The sequence below is a fragment of the Lontra canadensis genome, unplaced genomic scaffold (genome assembly GCF_010015895.1).
Source record: "Lontra canadensis isolate GAN:19392208 unplaced genomic scaffold, GSC_riverotter_1.0 scaffold96, whole genome shotgun sequence".
NCBI classification, from domain to species: Eukaryota; Metazoa; Chordata; class Mammalia; order Carnivora; family Mustelidae; genus Lontra; species Lontra canadensis.
The window spans coordinates 2,228,377-2,245,373 of record NW_022631090.1 but is presented as its reverse complement, the minus strand read 5'-3'; the positions used below and the strand labels follow the sequence as shown (position 1 = coordinate 2,245,373).

Sequence of the window (16,997 nt, the reverse complement as noted above, 5' to 3'; positions counted from 1 at the left end):
ACACAACAATCCATTCTTACAACATAGGATATCTTTAATTAAATCGATATTGGTGAGTTAAAAAACATGAAGTGAAAAGAGGACAACTAGGGAAATAAGGTATTCTATGGCTATTTATAATAAAATGTTTTAAAATTAAAAAAGAGGAAGAAACATTAATTGGCTTTGTAACTGAAGAGAGAAGACTAACCAAGAGATCACAGGAAAATAGTTCTTACAGAAGAAGCACAGGGAACAAATCATCATCTTTTGCATATTTTTGTTTCTCAAAATTATTTGGCAGGACTTTACCTAATTAGGGATGAGCAAAAACAAGATGTAAGAGACATTTAAAAAGAGGGCATCTAGTATTAATAATCTTGAAGAACACAGCAAAAGAGAAAATGTTCTATTAGATATTATAATTTGGTATGTAACATGAACATTTAAAATTCTGATTAAAGTGACTAAAATGACCTATATTTTTTTAAAAAAGTCAAATAAGAATTTAGGGGATAGAACTCAAAATAAATTTACTCTTAGTAGTAATTTGATGTAAGAATATAAATTCTTTCAGTTTGGTAAACATGGATACAAAATCTTGTTGTCTGTATTCTACATTTGCATAGGTTGTCTATAAAGAGTGATACATGTCAGGTCACATCGAAATGAGTCAACACTTTGAGCTAAAAGGCTGTTTATACAATATACACATTCTTTACTTACAGAGCAAAATAAGCTTAACACTTTTATATTAAAAACCTGGGATACAGTAAGATTAGTAGCACCATGAAAAATAATTCTTCCCCCAAACTGCAGTCTTTTATTTTACTCAGTGTGATTCTTCTCTTTAACTTTTAACATACTGTTTTAAGTTACTGGGCAAAATATATAATCTTCATCTTATAATCCTGGGGAAAGTCATTCTGGACCCAAGAAGTAAATTCCTTATTTCATTCATAGAAAACTAATAGAGACCTTGCTCTGGCACGTTGTTGAGGTACTTCTGTATCTTCATGGTTACTAGTCAGCATGTTCTCTTGGTCATATATAGTAGCACCATTGGTGGCAGCAGTGGTAAAGTTGGGAGGAGTGAGACGTTGCATCCTGGGAATTATATATATATACATATATATATATGTGTATATATATATACACATATATATATATGTATATATCACATTTAAAAACACACAAGGAATTCTTCAAAATGTTATGTCCTCTTCATGCACACTTGACATCGGCTAATACGTGTCCTCAAGTCTCCTGCTTTCAGTGTTTCTGACTGAGGTTTGCTAGGAGATAAGAAACAAGACAATCAAATTAGCCTTTTCTAGTTTTTCAATTCTATTATTGGTTCAGATTCATACCCAAACATCCTATTTTTGCTTAAGTAGCTCTCCTATGACTTAATCACTAACTTTTGAGCAATGTGATCTGGTGCAGTAACTGGTATGGCCGAGGAGCCATTAGTGGTCATAGTTATTTTTGTGACTCTTCTCTCTACCACTATTTCCTCTATTTTTCTCTCCCTCTTTATCTCTTATACATTTTTCTAACAGTCCTAGAATGAGGGAGATCTGAGCAACTGATGATGAATAAATGATAAAACACATGCATATGAAATGCAAAAAGATAATTATAAGAAAAATATCAACTAATGATAACTCAAAAGAAGCAATATATAAAAATTAATTTAAACGAAAAAAAAATCTAATTTAAAGGACCTACCAAGACTGAAGTATCCTGAAGTACATATACTATATGTGGTCTTACTCATTCAGACACTTGGATGAGAGCACTGAAATCCTGGGAAAGGGGCGCCTTCAAGACTCAGTTGGTTAAATGTCCAACTCTTGATTTCAGCTCAGGTCATGATTTCAAGGTTGTGAGTTCAAGTCTTCATCAGGCTCCATGCTGGGCACGGAGCCTGCCTAAGATTCTCTCTCTCTCTCCCCCTTCTCCTCCCCACTCCTGTCTCATGCTCTCTCTCTCTCTCTCTCTATCTCTCAGAAGAAAAGAAAAGAGAGAAGAGAAGAGAAGAGAAGAGAAGAGAAAAGAAAAGGAGAGAAGAGAAAAGATAAGATCCTGGGCAAAGAGATCACTGGACTGAGGCAGGGATCATAGATCACAGCTTCAATCTTTAATTCCTGGGTAGCTTCTGTCTAGTTGAGCAGCTCAATTATTGTTGAGCAGGTTTGAAAGGTTATAACCTTTCCTTGCTTTGTGTGTTTGCTACTGAAGGATTACTACTACCAAGCCATCTGAAAGCACACATACTTAACATTAGCCAAGTCTGTTTTTCTGTCCTGAGTCAGGTATATGAAAAGAACAAGCACAAATGAAAAACGCAGTCCACTAAATCTTCAACATGTGTTGGTTATAAACAATCCATGAATTGCTTCTCTCTTCCCTAGTACTTTTGAAGGAAGTGCCTTACCTGAACATGTCTGACACATCTACAGTTGCTAGCCAAAAGCTGTAGGAATTGGCATAGTAGTTGCAGGTACCCCGCCCATGACATTCAATGAAGGGAGCTGAACGAAACTCTTCCAAGCAGGAACCTGGGGAGGCCAAGGCTTGACCTGAGCCCTCTGCTCCTGCGCTTGTGTGCTAGAAAAGATAAGGAAAAATGTGCCACTCATACCTTAGTGAATACCTAATGATATGTGTTAAATATGATCCCAAATTCAATTCCAGCGAAGGATCTAGGGCAAGAAATAATAGAACGGTATCGACGTAAGCAACAGGCAGATTATGAAAATATATTCTAGAAAATATGTGAAGGGAAACACAATATTTGGACAGAAGTTATTTGAAGTTCAAGCTCTTTACTATGCAAATGGCAGGGATTCACTGTATTAGGAAGATAGATATGATGGGCAGTTAGGTACAATGACAAAGGCAAGGAAGAGTATTTCATACCATCATGAAGGAGTAGCCAATCCAGAGAGAATCCCATCCCTGAGGACAATGGGGAATCTGGATGGTCTGACTGTGAACTGCAATCACCACGGCTGGAGCTTCACATACTGCACATCTGGTAAGGGAAAGGGAGGGGAACACAATCTGCACAGTAAGTATGTGGGAACTAGCAATCCCTCTTCTTTCAAAGCTTTCTTGGTATAGATGCCCATTAAGGTGTCTTCTGTGCTCACAAAAGCAGGAGAAAAATGCACTTCAAGAGTTGCTTTTTCATAAGCCCTGTCTCCCAATATACTTAATAAATTTATAAATGATAACTGTAAGCCTTATTTAAAGAAACTCCACAACCACTGCTATAGCGTTTGCATTTTCCATTCTGCCTTAAATTTGTATTCATACTTGCTATAGTCAATGTCATAATCGCTGTAAGAGTTTGGCTTCGTGTACTGCACATACTACTTTCTGTCAAAATGCCTAACTGGATGGTAGACATTTAGTAATGCTGAAACTGTGGTAAGAACAATGTCTGGTGAACTGGAGAAGACAAGAAACAGACACTTTGTCAAACCCCTCCCATTATTTTTGCTCCAAAGGATATTTATTAACCATTTGTCTATGTCTAGAGAAATACAGCATTTCCATAATGCTGGGCAGCTACCCAGGCACATGGAGATGTGGCTTAAATCTATAAAATTAAGTAAAGTAGCAACACAGTAAATATGTTGCCAAGTCTACCAAATCTTTAATAAATATCATGAAAGGACCTTCTGACATATGACTGAACCAATTTGGTGAATTTTTCTACAAAAGAAAAATAATAAATAAAATATAAAATATAAAAATAAAATAATAAATAAAAAATAAAATAATGCCTTTAAAGGACCATTTACTCCCAAGAGTTGGGACTGACAAAAATCACAAAAAATAAATTCCCCCCAAATCTGGGCAAATGTACTAAAAAGGGCACCATGGATTTCCTACTAAGAGAAACTGAACTAGGTTTAACCTTTATATTCAATGTCAAATAAACTAGACTTTCCAATGATTCATCCTTTATGGTTAGTAGACTCCTAAATCAATTGGGCCATGATCAGAATGAAAATGACAGTATCTCAAAGGCCTAGGAGATTGAGTTAGACTAGAGTTCTAATGTGGCAAAACTCTAGGAAATCTATACTAATGATACCTCTCTCCTGTTAGTTACTCATGCTCCAAACTTCAGCTATCACTCCCTCTGTCCCATAACTTATCAACAACCAAATCCTATCTATTGTATTAAAGTGATACATGTCCCCCACTGACAGTTCCAATCCATTCCTATCAGGACTACAGCAATACCTTCAATCTAACTGGTCTCTCTATTTTAGGACCATTTCCTCTATAATCTATGTTACATGTTGATGGTTCTGTAATTTTCCCTTAAGTAGAGCTCAAGCACTTTTCAAAGCTCACCATTATAAACCAGATTAATTCCAAAATAAAACCTTACACTGAAAGCCTTCTACAAACTGGTCCAAGATAACTTTCTAAACTCTTCCCTCTATGCAACCTTTACAAGTTACATTCTAGACATATCAATCTACTACCCATTCCCATGTTCTCTGCCTAGTATGCCCTTCCCCTTTATAAGCACCTGTGTCTCAAGTCCTTCCCATCCTTTAAGTACCAATCAGGTCAAAATACATTTCTTCCATATAGTTATCCCAAATTTATCCAATTAAAATTAAACATTCTTTTCCTCATGCTTTTATAACATTTTATTAGATCTATTGTAACATTTAGCCAAGAGTGATATATATTATATTAATTTACGTATATTTGCATAATTATTCATCTGATTTCTTTGTACATTATACTAAGTCTATCACGGGGTCTGGTTAAAAGCAAATTCCCAACTAATATGGCTTAAACTAAATACTTCAGTTAAATACTAAACTTAAACTAAATACTTAACTGGATATTGTAAAGTCACCTCTGTCCTACCTAACCTGAGAAGAACATGATCAAATTATTAGCTTTAGACTCATTTCTGACTAGCTAAACTAGTTGGGGATTGGTAAAAGTCAAAGCTAAACCAGTGTCTCACCGACTAATAAATGGCTGGATGTTCTGGCCCTTCAGGGGCTCCATGCTCATTGGCATGGGCTCTGGGGTGGAGAGCCAGTAAGAATAGTCATTTCTTGAAGCAAAGTTGCAAACATTATTGATGTTGCAGAACATGAAAGGCATGGTACTGAAGCGACGAAGGCAGCTGCCCGCCGTCCCTAGGAAGAATTGGGGAGAAAAGGATGAAGGACTATATACGATGATGATACTTTCGTTTCTTTGGAAACCCTAACAAACAACCTGTCAAGGAGAAATTTGCCCATGTTTCTTAGATAATAAATACACTTTGTTTTAGGTCTTCAATTATAAGATGCACGTTTACTTATATTTTTAACATTTCTAAAATTGGGAAATATCTTGTAATTTATATAGACATTTATTGTTGCAGTTCATTATATATTCTCCAACATTGTTTTTACACTGGCGATGTACTTATAAATAATGGCGTCTTATGGAGAATCTTGAGCAATTTATTATGAAAAAGGGAAGAACACACACAGAGCTCTTATAATGTCCTGTTACTACTTCCTTTCCAGGCTATCCTCTCTTCTTCTAAGACATCCTCAGTATGTATCTTGTTTGTTTTTGCAATCTCTTTGGGCCTAGGGACAATGGTAGTGCTGACCATAATGCACAGGAACCATGAACAGTTTTGGCTGTGAATAATAAAAAGGAAAAAAAAAACTAAGAGAGAAAGGAAGGATGCAAGGGGAAAAAAGTTCAGAACTGGTAAGAGCAATAGAGGTTATCTATCTATATCTCTACATATAACTCTAAAAGTTATCTCTTTTATTCTTTTTCTTTAAAGATTTTATTTATTTATTTGACAGAGAGAGATCACAAGCAGGCAGAGAGAGAGGGGGAAGCAGGCTCCCTGCTGAGCAGAGAGCCTGATGTGGGGCTCGATCCCAGGACCCTGAGATCATGACCTGAGCCAAAGGCAGCGGCTTAACCCACTGAGCCACCCAGGCGCCCCCATCTCTTTTATTCTTATTCACCAAAGAATGATGAACAATGGTGTACCCCCTCACACATTTTTAAGTTTAGGTGTAAAACTTTTCATCAGAATTTCAAATTGATACTATGCCAGTTATTGAGGTATTGGTTATTGTCTCTTGGCTCCAAAGCTACCTTTCTATATTCCACTTTGTGATACTGGAGCCTGGGACTTTGCAAACTACATTTCAAATGTTACCAGCAGTCATGTCTAGTGTTTTGTGAATATATTTTTAATTAATTAATTAATTAATTAATTTTTATAGTATTAGAAGTCCTAGCAACAGCAATCAGACAACAAAGAGAAATAAAAGGTATCCAAATTGGAAATGAAGAAGTCAAACTCCCTCTCTTCGCAGATGACATGATTCTTTATACGGAAAACCCAAAGGACTCCACCCCTAAACTATTAGAACCCATACAGCAATTCAGCAATGTGGCAGGACACAAAGTCAATGTACAGAAATCAGCGGCTTTCTTATACACTAACAATGAAAATACAGAAAGGGAAATTAGAGAATCAATTCCATTTACTATAGAACCAAGAACCATAAGATACCTGGGAATAAACCTAACCAAAGAGGTAAAGGATCTGTACTCGAGGAACTATAGAACACTCATGAAAGAAATATATTATATTTAAAAACAAACTTTCTCTCTCTCTTTTAAATATATCCAACATAATGATTTTAAACCTAACAATAAACATTTTTTAAGGTACATAAACTCATCTTTAACAAGTGGAAGTCATTCAATGCCTTTTGCATCTGGAAATTATGTCAATTCCACTGTTCTCACACAGTTTTTCCTAGTGTGTTTTTTAAGTTTTTTCTTGATTATCCTATCATATTTCTCTGAAAAAACAATCTATAATAACTTGAAAAAACTTTCTATGATCATAAGATTTTACATGTTAAATATTTTTAAAATTGTCATCATTATATTGGGAATTTATAAAAAATACAGATATTATAAATTTTGATAATTACTAAACACAAAAAGTAAACTTGTTGGGAAATGCATTTTCTAATGAGACGGATTAGAGGGAATGATAGAGCCTCAGTTAATGGAGACTTTAATAGAATCATTATTTTGAGTTGTCCCTTTGAATTTGTCCCCAGAGGTTTTCACACTTCACGGCAATACGCGATAGTATGATTCTTTCATAAAGTGGGAGATGGGTGATAGTGAAAGGGGATGTGGGAAACAGGATTATCCAAAGCATATACACAGGCAGTTCAACTTCACGAGAAAGTACGTATGAAAGTTGAGGATTTGAAACTTGATTCCTTTAAAATTACGCCTATTTAGTTCTTGGAAATTCCTTATGTTTCCAGGAATATGTTTATCTCAGACTGAAGATGACTGATAGAAGACCAACAGTTCTTAAACCTAATGGGTCATCATTATCATTGGGAATTTTTATATAAGAGGTTTGGGATGTGTCTAGGAATCTTTTCAAAACTTATCCAGGTTGAAAATCATTGATTTAGCCTAATTCTTTTTTTCAGAGGAAAAAACGTGGCTCAGAGAAAGGTGACTAACTCAAGGTCATGTGAGAGTGAATGACAAATTGGAATAACTGAAAATGGATGGATTTACTGGTGCAGCGACTCTGGAAAACAGCATGGAGTTTCCTCAAAAAGTTGAAAATAGAGCTACCCTATGACCCAGCAATTACACTACCAGGTATTTACCCTAAAGATATAAATGAAGTAATTCAAAGGGGCATGCGCGCCCCAATGTTTATAGAAGCAATGTCCACAATAGCCAAACTATGAAAAGAACCTAGATGTCCATCACAGATGAATGGATAAAGAAGATCTAATATATAAATACAATGGAATACTATGCAGCCATCAAAACCCCCAAATCTTGCTAAATCTTGCAACAATGTGGATGGAACTAGAGGGTATTATGCTAAGTGAAATAAGTCAGTCAGAGAAAGACAATTATCATAGATCTCACTGATATGAGGAATTTGAGAAACAGGACAGAGGATCATAAGGGAAGGGAGGGAAAAATGAAACAAGATGAAACCAGAGAGGGAGACAAACCTTAAGAGACTCTTAATCTCAGGAAACAAACTGAAGGTTGTTGGGGGAGTGTGTGGAGGGAAGGGATAGGGTGGTTGGGTGATGGAAACTGGGGAGGGTATGTGCTATGGTGAGTGTTGTGAATTGTGTAAGACTGATGAATCACAGACCTGTACCCCTGAAACAAATAATACATTATATGTTAATAAAAAAAAGAGGGTGGCGGTAACAAATGGAATGCTAAAACTGTTCTGTATAGGCACAAAAAATATATTAAGAATCATTAGTGTATTAAAGCCTTATAGTTTTAGAAAATGAAAGGCATTGAGAATTCATGAGATTTTTCTTCAAAATTTTCTCTGAAAATTTGGAGACTATTCAGAATTCTGCTTCATTGTGTGCAACCTAAAGCATAGATGGAATCAAACACCCATCTTCTCATCATTATGGGCCTTCCTTTTATGTACCTTTTCCTTTTCTTTCTGAGACCAAGGATATCTCCAGCCCTGTCCCCAATTAAGCAGTAATGTTTTATTTTTAATTTACTTTATAAATAAAAGGTACTTTGATTTCCATTCTCCAATTTGATTTTCACACCTATGATCAAGAAAGATACAGGACCAATATTTTCTTATATTTTATACACAAAAAAGTGGCTAAGAGGTAGTGACTAACTCAAACCTGTGCATTCAGTGATGGAGATAAGTACTGAATCCAACACCTACCAGTGCTAAATCCATCCATTTTCTTTTTTTTAAATTAACATATAATGCATTATTTGTTTCGGGGTACAGTTCTGTGATCCATCAGTCTTACACAATTCATAGCAATCACCATAGCACATACTCTCCCCAAGGTCCATCACCCCACCACTCCATCCCTCCCACCCCCCTCCACTCCAGCAACCCTCAGTTTGTTTCCTGAGATTGAGTCTCTTATGGTTTGTCTCCTTCTCTGGTTTTTGTCTTGTTTCATTTTTCCCTCCTATGATCCTCTGTCCTATTTCTCAAATTCCTCATATCAGTGAGATCATATGATAATTGTCTTTCTCTGACTGACTTATTTCACTTAGCATAATACCCTCTAGTTCCATACACGTTGTTGCAAGATTTGACAAGATTTTGGGGTTTTGATGGCTGCATAGTATTCCATTGTATATAGATATATATACCACAACTTTTTTTTTTTACTGTTTTCACATTTGAATTTTTAAAATTGTTTTTATTAACATATAGTGTATTATTTGCCCCAGGGGTGCAGGTCTGTGAATCATCAGGCTTACACATTTCACAGCACTCACTGTAGCACATACCCTCCCCAATGTCCATAACCCAACCACCCTATCCCTACCTCCCCACCCCACAGGAACCCTCAGTTTGTTTTGTGAGATTTAGTCTCTTATGGTTTATCTCCCTCCTGATCCCGTCTTGTTTCATTTTTTCCTTCCCTACTCCCCACAACCCCCTGCCCTGCATCTCAAATTCCTCATATCAGAGAGATCATATGATAATTGCCTTTCTCTGATTGACTTATCTCGCTTAGCATAATACCCTCTAGTTCCATCCACGTTGTTGCAAATGACAAGATTTCATTTCTTTTGATGGCTGCATAGTATTCCACTGTATTTATATACCAGATCTTTTTTATCCATTCATCTGTTGATGGACATCTAGGTTCTTTCCATAGTTTGGCTATTGTGGACATTGCTGCTATAAACATACGGGTGCATGTGCCCCTTCGGATCACTACATTTGTATTTTTAGGGTAAATACCCAGTAGTGCCATTGCTGGGTTGTAGGGTAGCTCTATTTTCAACTTTCTGAGGAAACTCCATACTGTTTTCCAGAGTGGCTGCACCAGCTTGCATTCCCACCAACAGTGCAGAATGGTTCCCCTTTCTCTGTATCCTTGCCAACCCATCGTTTCCTGATTTGTTAATTTTACCCATTCTGACTGGTGTGAGGTGGTATCTCACTATGGTTTTGATTTGTATTTCCCTGATGCTGACTGCTGTTGAGCACTTTTTCATGTGTCTGTTGGCCATTTGGATGTCTTCTTTGCAGAAATGTCTGTTCATGTCTTCTGCCCCTTTCTCAATTGGATTATTTGTTCTTTGGGTGTTGAGTTTGATAAGTTCTTTATAGATTTTAGATACTAGTCCTTTATCTGTTGTCATTTGCAAATATCTTCTCCCATTCTTTCAGTTGTCTTTGGTTTTGTTTTACACACCATAATCCTTCCAGTAATCCAACATAGACTGTATTTATTTGATCAGGTGATTGTTTCTTTAACATAAAAGTTATAGCTGTCTGTATTCTTTGCTTAGCCATCAAGCTCTCTCCAGTTTGATCCCTGTGTGAGCCATAGAAGAGACTCTGCAACCTGGGATCACTCCTGGGAATTTAGGCCCCATATCATGGCCTTCCCATGTTTGAGGCCTATACTGTACCTGAATCAGGGCCAGTCTGTAGCCTCCAAGTCTGAATGCATAGTATGACAGCCCTTGTTTGACCAAATACATGCATTTTGACAAGTTACAGTGAGATACTGGATAGCAGATTCCATTTTCTCTTTGAATTAAATTTTTAAATTTCATGGTGCTCAAAAACTTCTAATGGTTCCCTAACTATTAAGTCAGGGATTTGAAGTTTATAAGCTTGATTATAGGTACAAGTTAAGATTCTGATAGTGAAGACAGAACAGTCTAAAAGGAGAAGAGTTTTATGGGAGGAAGACTAGAGGGATTTACGTAAAAGATAAGAATATTTTCACCATGAAAATTTGTCAATTATAAAATTAGAAAAAGAAGATGCCACCTATGGAAAGTAAGTGTGGGAAGGAAAAATAGCAGAGGAAAGATGAAAAAGAGACAAAGAAAAGCAGAAGTGGGAGAAGAAAGTTGGTGGGCAAACTCCTCCTTTATTTGGCTTCATAAAATGACCCATGACTCTTGGCTTCCATGTTGGTGGAGATGCGTACTCCAGTAGGGCAGCACTCCCTGGCAGGTGTGGCCACATGACCGAAGAATAGAGTGAGCAGAGAAGACCTCTGGAGGTCTCTGTTGCTGAAGTGTTTTCACAAAATAGCCTAGCTAAAGAGACCTCAGGAGGCCTCTTACTATAGAGACCCCAGAAACTGGGAGCCCAGACTATTTTCTCAATTATTTTTATGGAGACAAAGGAGATAATGCTCCCTAAAATTGGCAGCCACAGGTCAATGGGGCTTTGAAATCCAAAGTCAAGAATTCCAGATGGGGCGCCTGGGTGGCTCAGTGGGTTAAGCCTCTGCCTTAGGCTCGGGTCATGGTCTCAGAGTCCTGGGATCGAGCCCCGCATCGGGCTCTCTGCTCAGCAGGGAGCCTGCTTCCCTTCCTCTCTCTCTCTGCCTGCCTCTCTGCCTACTTGCGATCTCTGTCAAATAAATAAATAAAATCTTTAAAAAAAAAAAAAAGAATTCCAGAAAAGGAAATGTTGAGAATTGGAAGATGTCTTGAGGGTCATCCAGTTCAGTTTCATCCCATCAACAAATCTGCCCACCACAGTATAGAGATGACACACGGGAACACATTAAATGTATTTTATACAGAAATATGGTGCTTTACATAGTTTTAATCTACTCTGTTAATACTTTATAAAGCTATGACACTTATTTTAGGAAATATAAACTAGCATAATTAAGGAATGACCCTAATTTCTTCGATTTAGAAATCAAGATTCTCTTCAGAACGTACCTTTTGACTTGATGAAGACCAGTGTCAGAGAAGAAAAAAACTATCTCCTATGAAAAAACACTGCCCACTCAAGCAACTATTATACCTACCATAGAGAGCCCAGGGAATCTATTTTCTTAATAACTAAGCTAACATGTGGCCTTCCCCCAAATGTGCTGCTTTAGGCCAAGAATTGTACCTCACACTAGCTAACTAGTGCTTTTAGAGTAATGTATTACTTATTTAAAACTTACAGTGAATATATTTGGCTGCCCTTGACATAATCTGCAATTTGGAAGCCCCCCCAAATTAGGGAGATACACTTGTCCAAGGCTACTCCAGAACCCAACAGAATTTTCAAAACAAAATGAAACACATAATAAAAAATAAGATGCCAGTTATCTCACCCAAGTCTTGACCGTGAGCTCTTTTATTTCCTTGAACATACAGGAGAGAAAAGCCTTCATAAATCTGCACAGTTCCATGTGGGCATTGTGGTGCATCTGTTGTCTGGCTGTGACGTGTGATGAGGAATCCATGGGCGATAGAAGAAGTTCCTGGAGGACCTGGGGGACCTTGCATACCATCTGGTCCAGGGGGACCATCCAAACCACGGGTACCTATTTCCATGGAATTATCAGTATACAAAATTTAAGTGAGCCCTGATCCTATATTTATGGCTACTGACAAAACATTATGATCTCATTTGATTTGTTAATTTAGTCAATATTTATAGAGTGCCTATTAAGGTATTGTCAGATATCACAGATTTAGAGATAAATAAAATATGGTTCCTGCCCTCAAAGAGACTTAAATATATATATTTTTTCTAATGGAATTGGTTGTCAACATTAGGCACTATATAATGAGTACTGGGTGATGGAACATTAGATGGGAAGAAATGATGCTTATTTGGGAAGTCTGTGTGTTATCTAGTCTCTTGCTCTATTAAAGGAGCCCAAAGCCCACGACGAAATTTCAGTCTGCTGTTTTGTTCATCAAGAAAGGAAGAGTGTGGTTGCCATCAGTCTGCCAGTTTCAGTGCTGAAAAACATTTTCCTTTGAATCTGTCTGGGGAATTATTCTCAGGTATACCTTTTTGTTTAGAGAATAGGCAGGGCACTACTAAAGCAGCCTTTTCAAAATGTCTATTTCCAATTTACCACCGGTTCCATTTCTCTGTTTAGTCCTTGATTTGAGCCTATTTTAAAATTATCTTTATAAACAGGCCTTTTGCCACTGTGTATATGTATTTTCACTTTGGGGAAACTTCACAGCAAAGCTCATATGTGATGAAGATGACACTAACTTGTTTCTTCTCTGATATACAGTTAATGAAATGGCAGGGTATCAGTTCCAGGAAGGCCATAGGTATTACTAGTCTGCCTTGTTGCCACTGATATTTTTTGCCAATAAATATTCTTTTTTTTGCCAATAAAAATTCTTTATGTTTATATTATTTAGAGTTATATTTATATTGTCTAGTGTTGCTAACACGTATTAAAAATCTAATGAGTTTATGATCTTTTATGTCTGCTAGCAATCTTACTTCAGTGTGTTTTTTAATTTTTAACTTTTATTTTGTTTATTGAAGTATAGTTAACAAACAGTATTATATTCGTTTCAGGTATATGATACAGTGATTCAACAATCCTATACATTACTCAGTGCTCATTATGATAAATGAGTACTCTTATTTCCCTTTATCTATTTCATGCACCCCCACCACACCTCCCCCTCTGGCACCCACCAGTTTGTTCTCTGTATTTAAGAGTCTGTTTTTTTATTTGTCTCTTTTTACCTTTGTTTGCTTGTTTCTTAAATTCCACATATGAGTAAACTCATATGGTACTTATCTTTCTCTCTCTGATTATTTCACTTAGCATTATACCTTCTATATCCATCTATGTTGTTGTAAATGACAAGATCTCATTCTTTTTTATGGCTAAGTAATATTCGTGTGTGTGTGTTCCTTTTTTTCCACGTTCTTACCAACACTTATTTCTTTTTGATTCTAGCCATACTGATGTATATAAGGTGACATCCCATTGTTGTTTTGATTTGTATTTCCCCAATCGTTAGTGATGCTGGGCATCTTTTCATGTGTCTGTTGCCATCTGTATGTCTTCTTTGGAAAATGTCTATTAAGCTCCTGTTATTTTTTATTGCAAGGTGATTCAAACTCTCTTTGGAAGTAGCTTTAGAACATACTGGAAATCTAGTGGATACCAGATTCAATATTATCAGGAGTACCTACTAATGAATGAACTAAAAACCTGAAAATCAATTTGTCTTCTCAGTATAAGATACCACTCTGACTCTCAAAGCCCTATGGGGAGCACCTAAAACTTTATAAACCTTACAACTATATTACTGAATTTTATGGGGGAAATGACACTCTGTTGTCATATTTTAAAATGTAGAAAGATTTGCAATAGTTTCAAGATGGTCATGGGATTTAAATCAACATATTGAAAATTATCAGAACAGGTAAGTATAGTGAATACCTAGAAAAACCTCATTTTGAGGAAAAACTTTCTCAGTATTCTAAACACATAAATAAAAACAAGCTTTCTATGCTTTTCTAATACTGGGAATTTTCCTTGTATTTGCTGTCCTATTTTCCCCCAGCAACAGATTCACCAGCTAGCTATACTCTAAGAAAAAACTCTCACAGCTTTAAGTGGACGTCTAGAGGTCTCTCAGACGAGACTACTATCAAAGGCAGTGTTTTACTTGTCTCACCTGGCTGGCCTGGCAGACCTGGATCTCCTTTGCGCCCTCCTGCACCATCAAAGCCAGGGAGTCCATTGCGTCCCGGATCTCCTGGAGGGCCAACTGGACCTATAGGGAAAAAATAGGATCTTCAAATATGGGTATAATAATTCCATAACCAGACAGATCTAGGAAACCTAAGGTTGTTTAGTGTCACTAAATTCATAGTCCAGTCTTGTCTTTAATCCAGATACCCAAAGGAATATCTCAAGCCTGGGACAAAAGAAGCAGACAAGTATTTAGCTTCAGTTTTAAATAATAGATTTGTCTCTGCAGAGATTACCATAATATGGCACTTGTGTTCTCTTCGCCTCAGAACAAAATTGGAGTACAAGGCCCAACTTTTGTTATCTGTCCCACCATAGGTAAGGTTGTTACTGCCTGGTACACTTAGTTTATGGAAAGACTAACAACCTTAATAAGTGGGAAAGACTGAACTTAGTTTCTAGCTTTCTTATATAATCAAAACTGGCTGCAAGCATAGAGTCAAATGGCCAACTAGACGGGAGTTAGTTTGAAAATCATGAGGCCTCACAGTGGGGAGCTGATGGCTGATCAAATTAGCTTCCTATCCTTCTGGTGGTTGGGATAGAGAAAGCACCAGATCTTAAATGCGTATTAATTTCATTACAAAGTTTTTAATAACATTAACCTAATCATTCAAGTTAGAATAGCTAGCGGAATTGGCTAGAAGAGATTAGACTGGGCTTAAAGGAAATTAGGACATGAGAAATTAACAATTCAAAGAAAAAAGGAAATAGGATCTGTGGTGGTCTGGTATTCTACTAGTTGTTGAGACTCCTCTTCTCAAAGACAAACCATGACAAGTAAAAGGAGAACTAGTGAAATGCTCCCAAATAGATAAGGCTTAGAAAGATGATCTGCAAAGGTACCTGGTAAGCCTTGAGGTCCTGGTAGTCCAGGCAGACCTTTTAATCCAGGCTGGCCTGGGATCCCTGGTGGACCAACATCTCCTTTGATTATAATACTCTGTCCTGAAGCACCAGGTAATCCAGGGGGACCTAAGAGGCAAAACATACAAATTGGAAGGTAGGAAAGAGAAAGGCCAGAAGTGTCCTAAGATCAGAATAAAAATTGGTGCAAAAGAAACAAGTTAAATTTGTTGAAATGTTGCCATGTCCAACAGAAATCTGTTTAGGAAAGCCATCATCTTACCCAGAAAACTAAAAAAATAATTTCCTTTGAGTCAGTGGAAAAATTAGGCTTATTTTCCCTTCAAGACTTGAAGCATGACTTGGTTACTAGAAAGTCTAATCCATTACAAATCTGTGAACACTGATGTCAGGGGAAGATAATTCTATTTCCTGATAAGTCCATTCTGATTCTAACATCATTTGCAGTTCTTGCTTGTTGTGCTTATCAAGTGTCCCACTGAACTAGTAAGGGAATTTAGCAGATGTCCTGTTTCATTTTATAGGAAACTTCTGTAAGTCTCCAGCAAAAAGAACTATTTTCGTATTAAAAATATTTTCAATTAAAAATGATTTGCTCTTATAATCTGTTCAACCGAATATGGGAAAGTTAGTATAAAATCTAATAAAAATCTTAATGAAGCATTCTTGTTAGTCCTGCATCCATCTTAAACTTAAAAGAACTGATCTCAGTATTTCCTTAGTAAAACAGAGAGGTTGAGAGACCAGTAAATAGAGGGAGAGTTTTGCCTACTTGCTCTCAGTTTTTGGGGATTGAGACTCTAAGAGTTTAGTTCAAAGACAGAATGCAAACTTTCAAGTTCTTCAGTGTGTTTAAGAATCAAGTATAACTAGCTCCTGGAGTAATTCTTACCTGGGGGGCCAACAAGTCCTGGATCCCCCTCAGGGCCAGTTGAACCAGGTACTCCACTGGGTCCCTTCATGCCTGAAAAGAAGGTACATACAATGGCACTGCAAAGCAACAGGGCCATAGCATTTTCCCAGTCAAATCAGAAAATGCATATCTTATCCCAAATGAGTTTAATATAAAAACATCCCTTCAAATACCTGGAAATCCTGGAATACCAGGGAGACCAGGATCTCCTTTCATTCCATTGAGACCTGGTCGGCCAGGATTACCCTGAATAAATAAAATCATTAATTTTAGAAAAGAACTGAAGGGGGAGGGAGTGAGGTTATAGAGTATTCATATTCACTGATAGCACTTGCTCTACGGTCAAACTTCTAGGATTCAAATCCCAGTTTTGCCCATTACTAGCTTGTGTGACCTTGAGTTGATTATTTATCTTTGATATATAGTTTTCTCGCCTCTAACATTAAGAAAATAATAGTATCTACGTCATGGTTTTTTTGTGTGAGATTAAATGAGATAGCTCATATAAAGTACTTAAAAAACTGATTGGCATTTAGTGTGTACATAATAAATGGCAGCTATTCTTTTATTATCATGAACAAAAGCACTTTTTTAAGTGTAGCACTAAAGTTATAAATGCTTGGGTGAGAATCACATGTACAGGA

At 36.8% G+C, this 16,997-nt stretch overlaps 1 protein-coding gene across 4 annotated transcripts in view; it reads right to left on the bottom strand.

The window, feature by feature from the left end:
• Positions 1–16: 16 nt before the first annotated feature.
• Positions 17–16,997, bottom strand: part of COL4A5 (collagen type IV alpha 5 chain) — a 224,602-nt gene continuing 207,621 nt past the window's right edge. For 3 of the 4 annotated variants that reach the window (XR_004380245.1, XR_004380244.1, XR_004380246.1), the window contains 10 exons: positions 16,527–16,599; positions 16,333–16,404; positions 15,420–15,548; positions 14,497–14,595; positions 12,159–12,371; positions 4,991–5,168; positions 2,905–3,019; positions 2,420–2,592; positions 1,143–1,274; positions 17–1,095 (listed from right to left, as the gene is read on the bottom strand). Coding sequence is in view for 1 of the 4 variants with exons in the window: in XM_032837167.1 (XP_032693058.1) it covers positions 1,193–1,274; positions 2,420–2,592; positions 2,905–3,019; positions 4,991–5,168; positions 12,159–12,371; positions 14,497–14,595; positions 15,420–15,548; positions 16,333–16,404; positions 16,527–16,599 (1,134 nt within the window). In the remaining 3 variants the exon portion in view is untranslated. The remainder of the gene's footprint in view (positions 1,096–1,142; positions 1,275–2,419; positions 2,593–2,904; positions 3,020–4,990; positions 5,169–12,158; positions 12,372–14,496; positions 14,596–15,419; positions 15,549–16,332; positions 16,405–16,526; positions 16,600–16,997) is intronic. The other variant, XM_032837167.1, reaches the window with a different exon arrangement.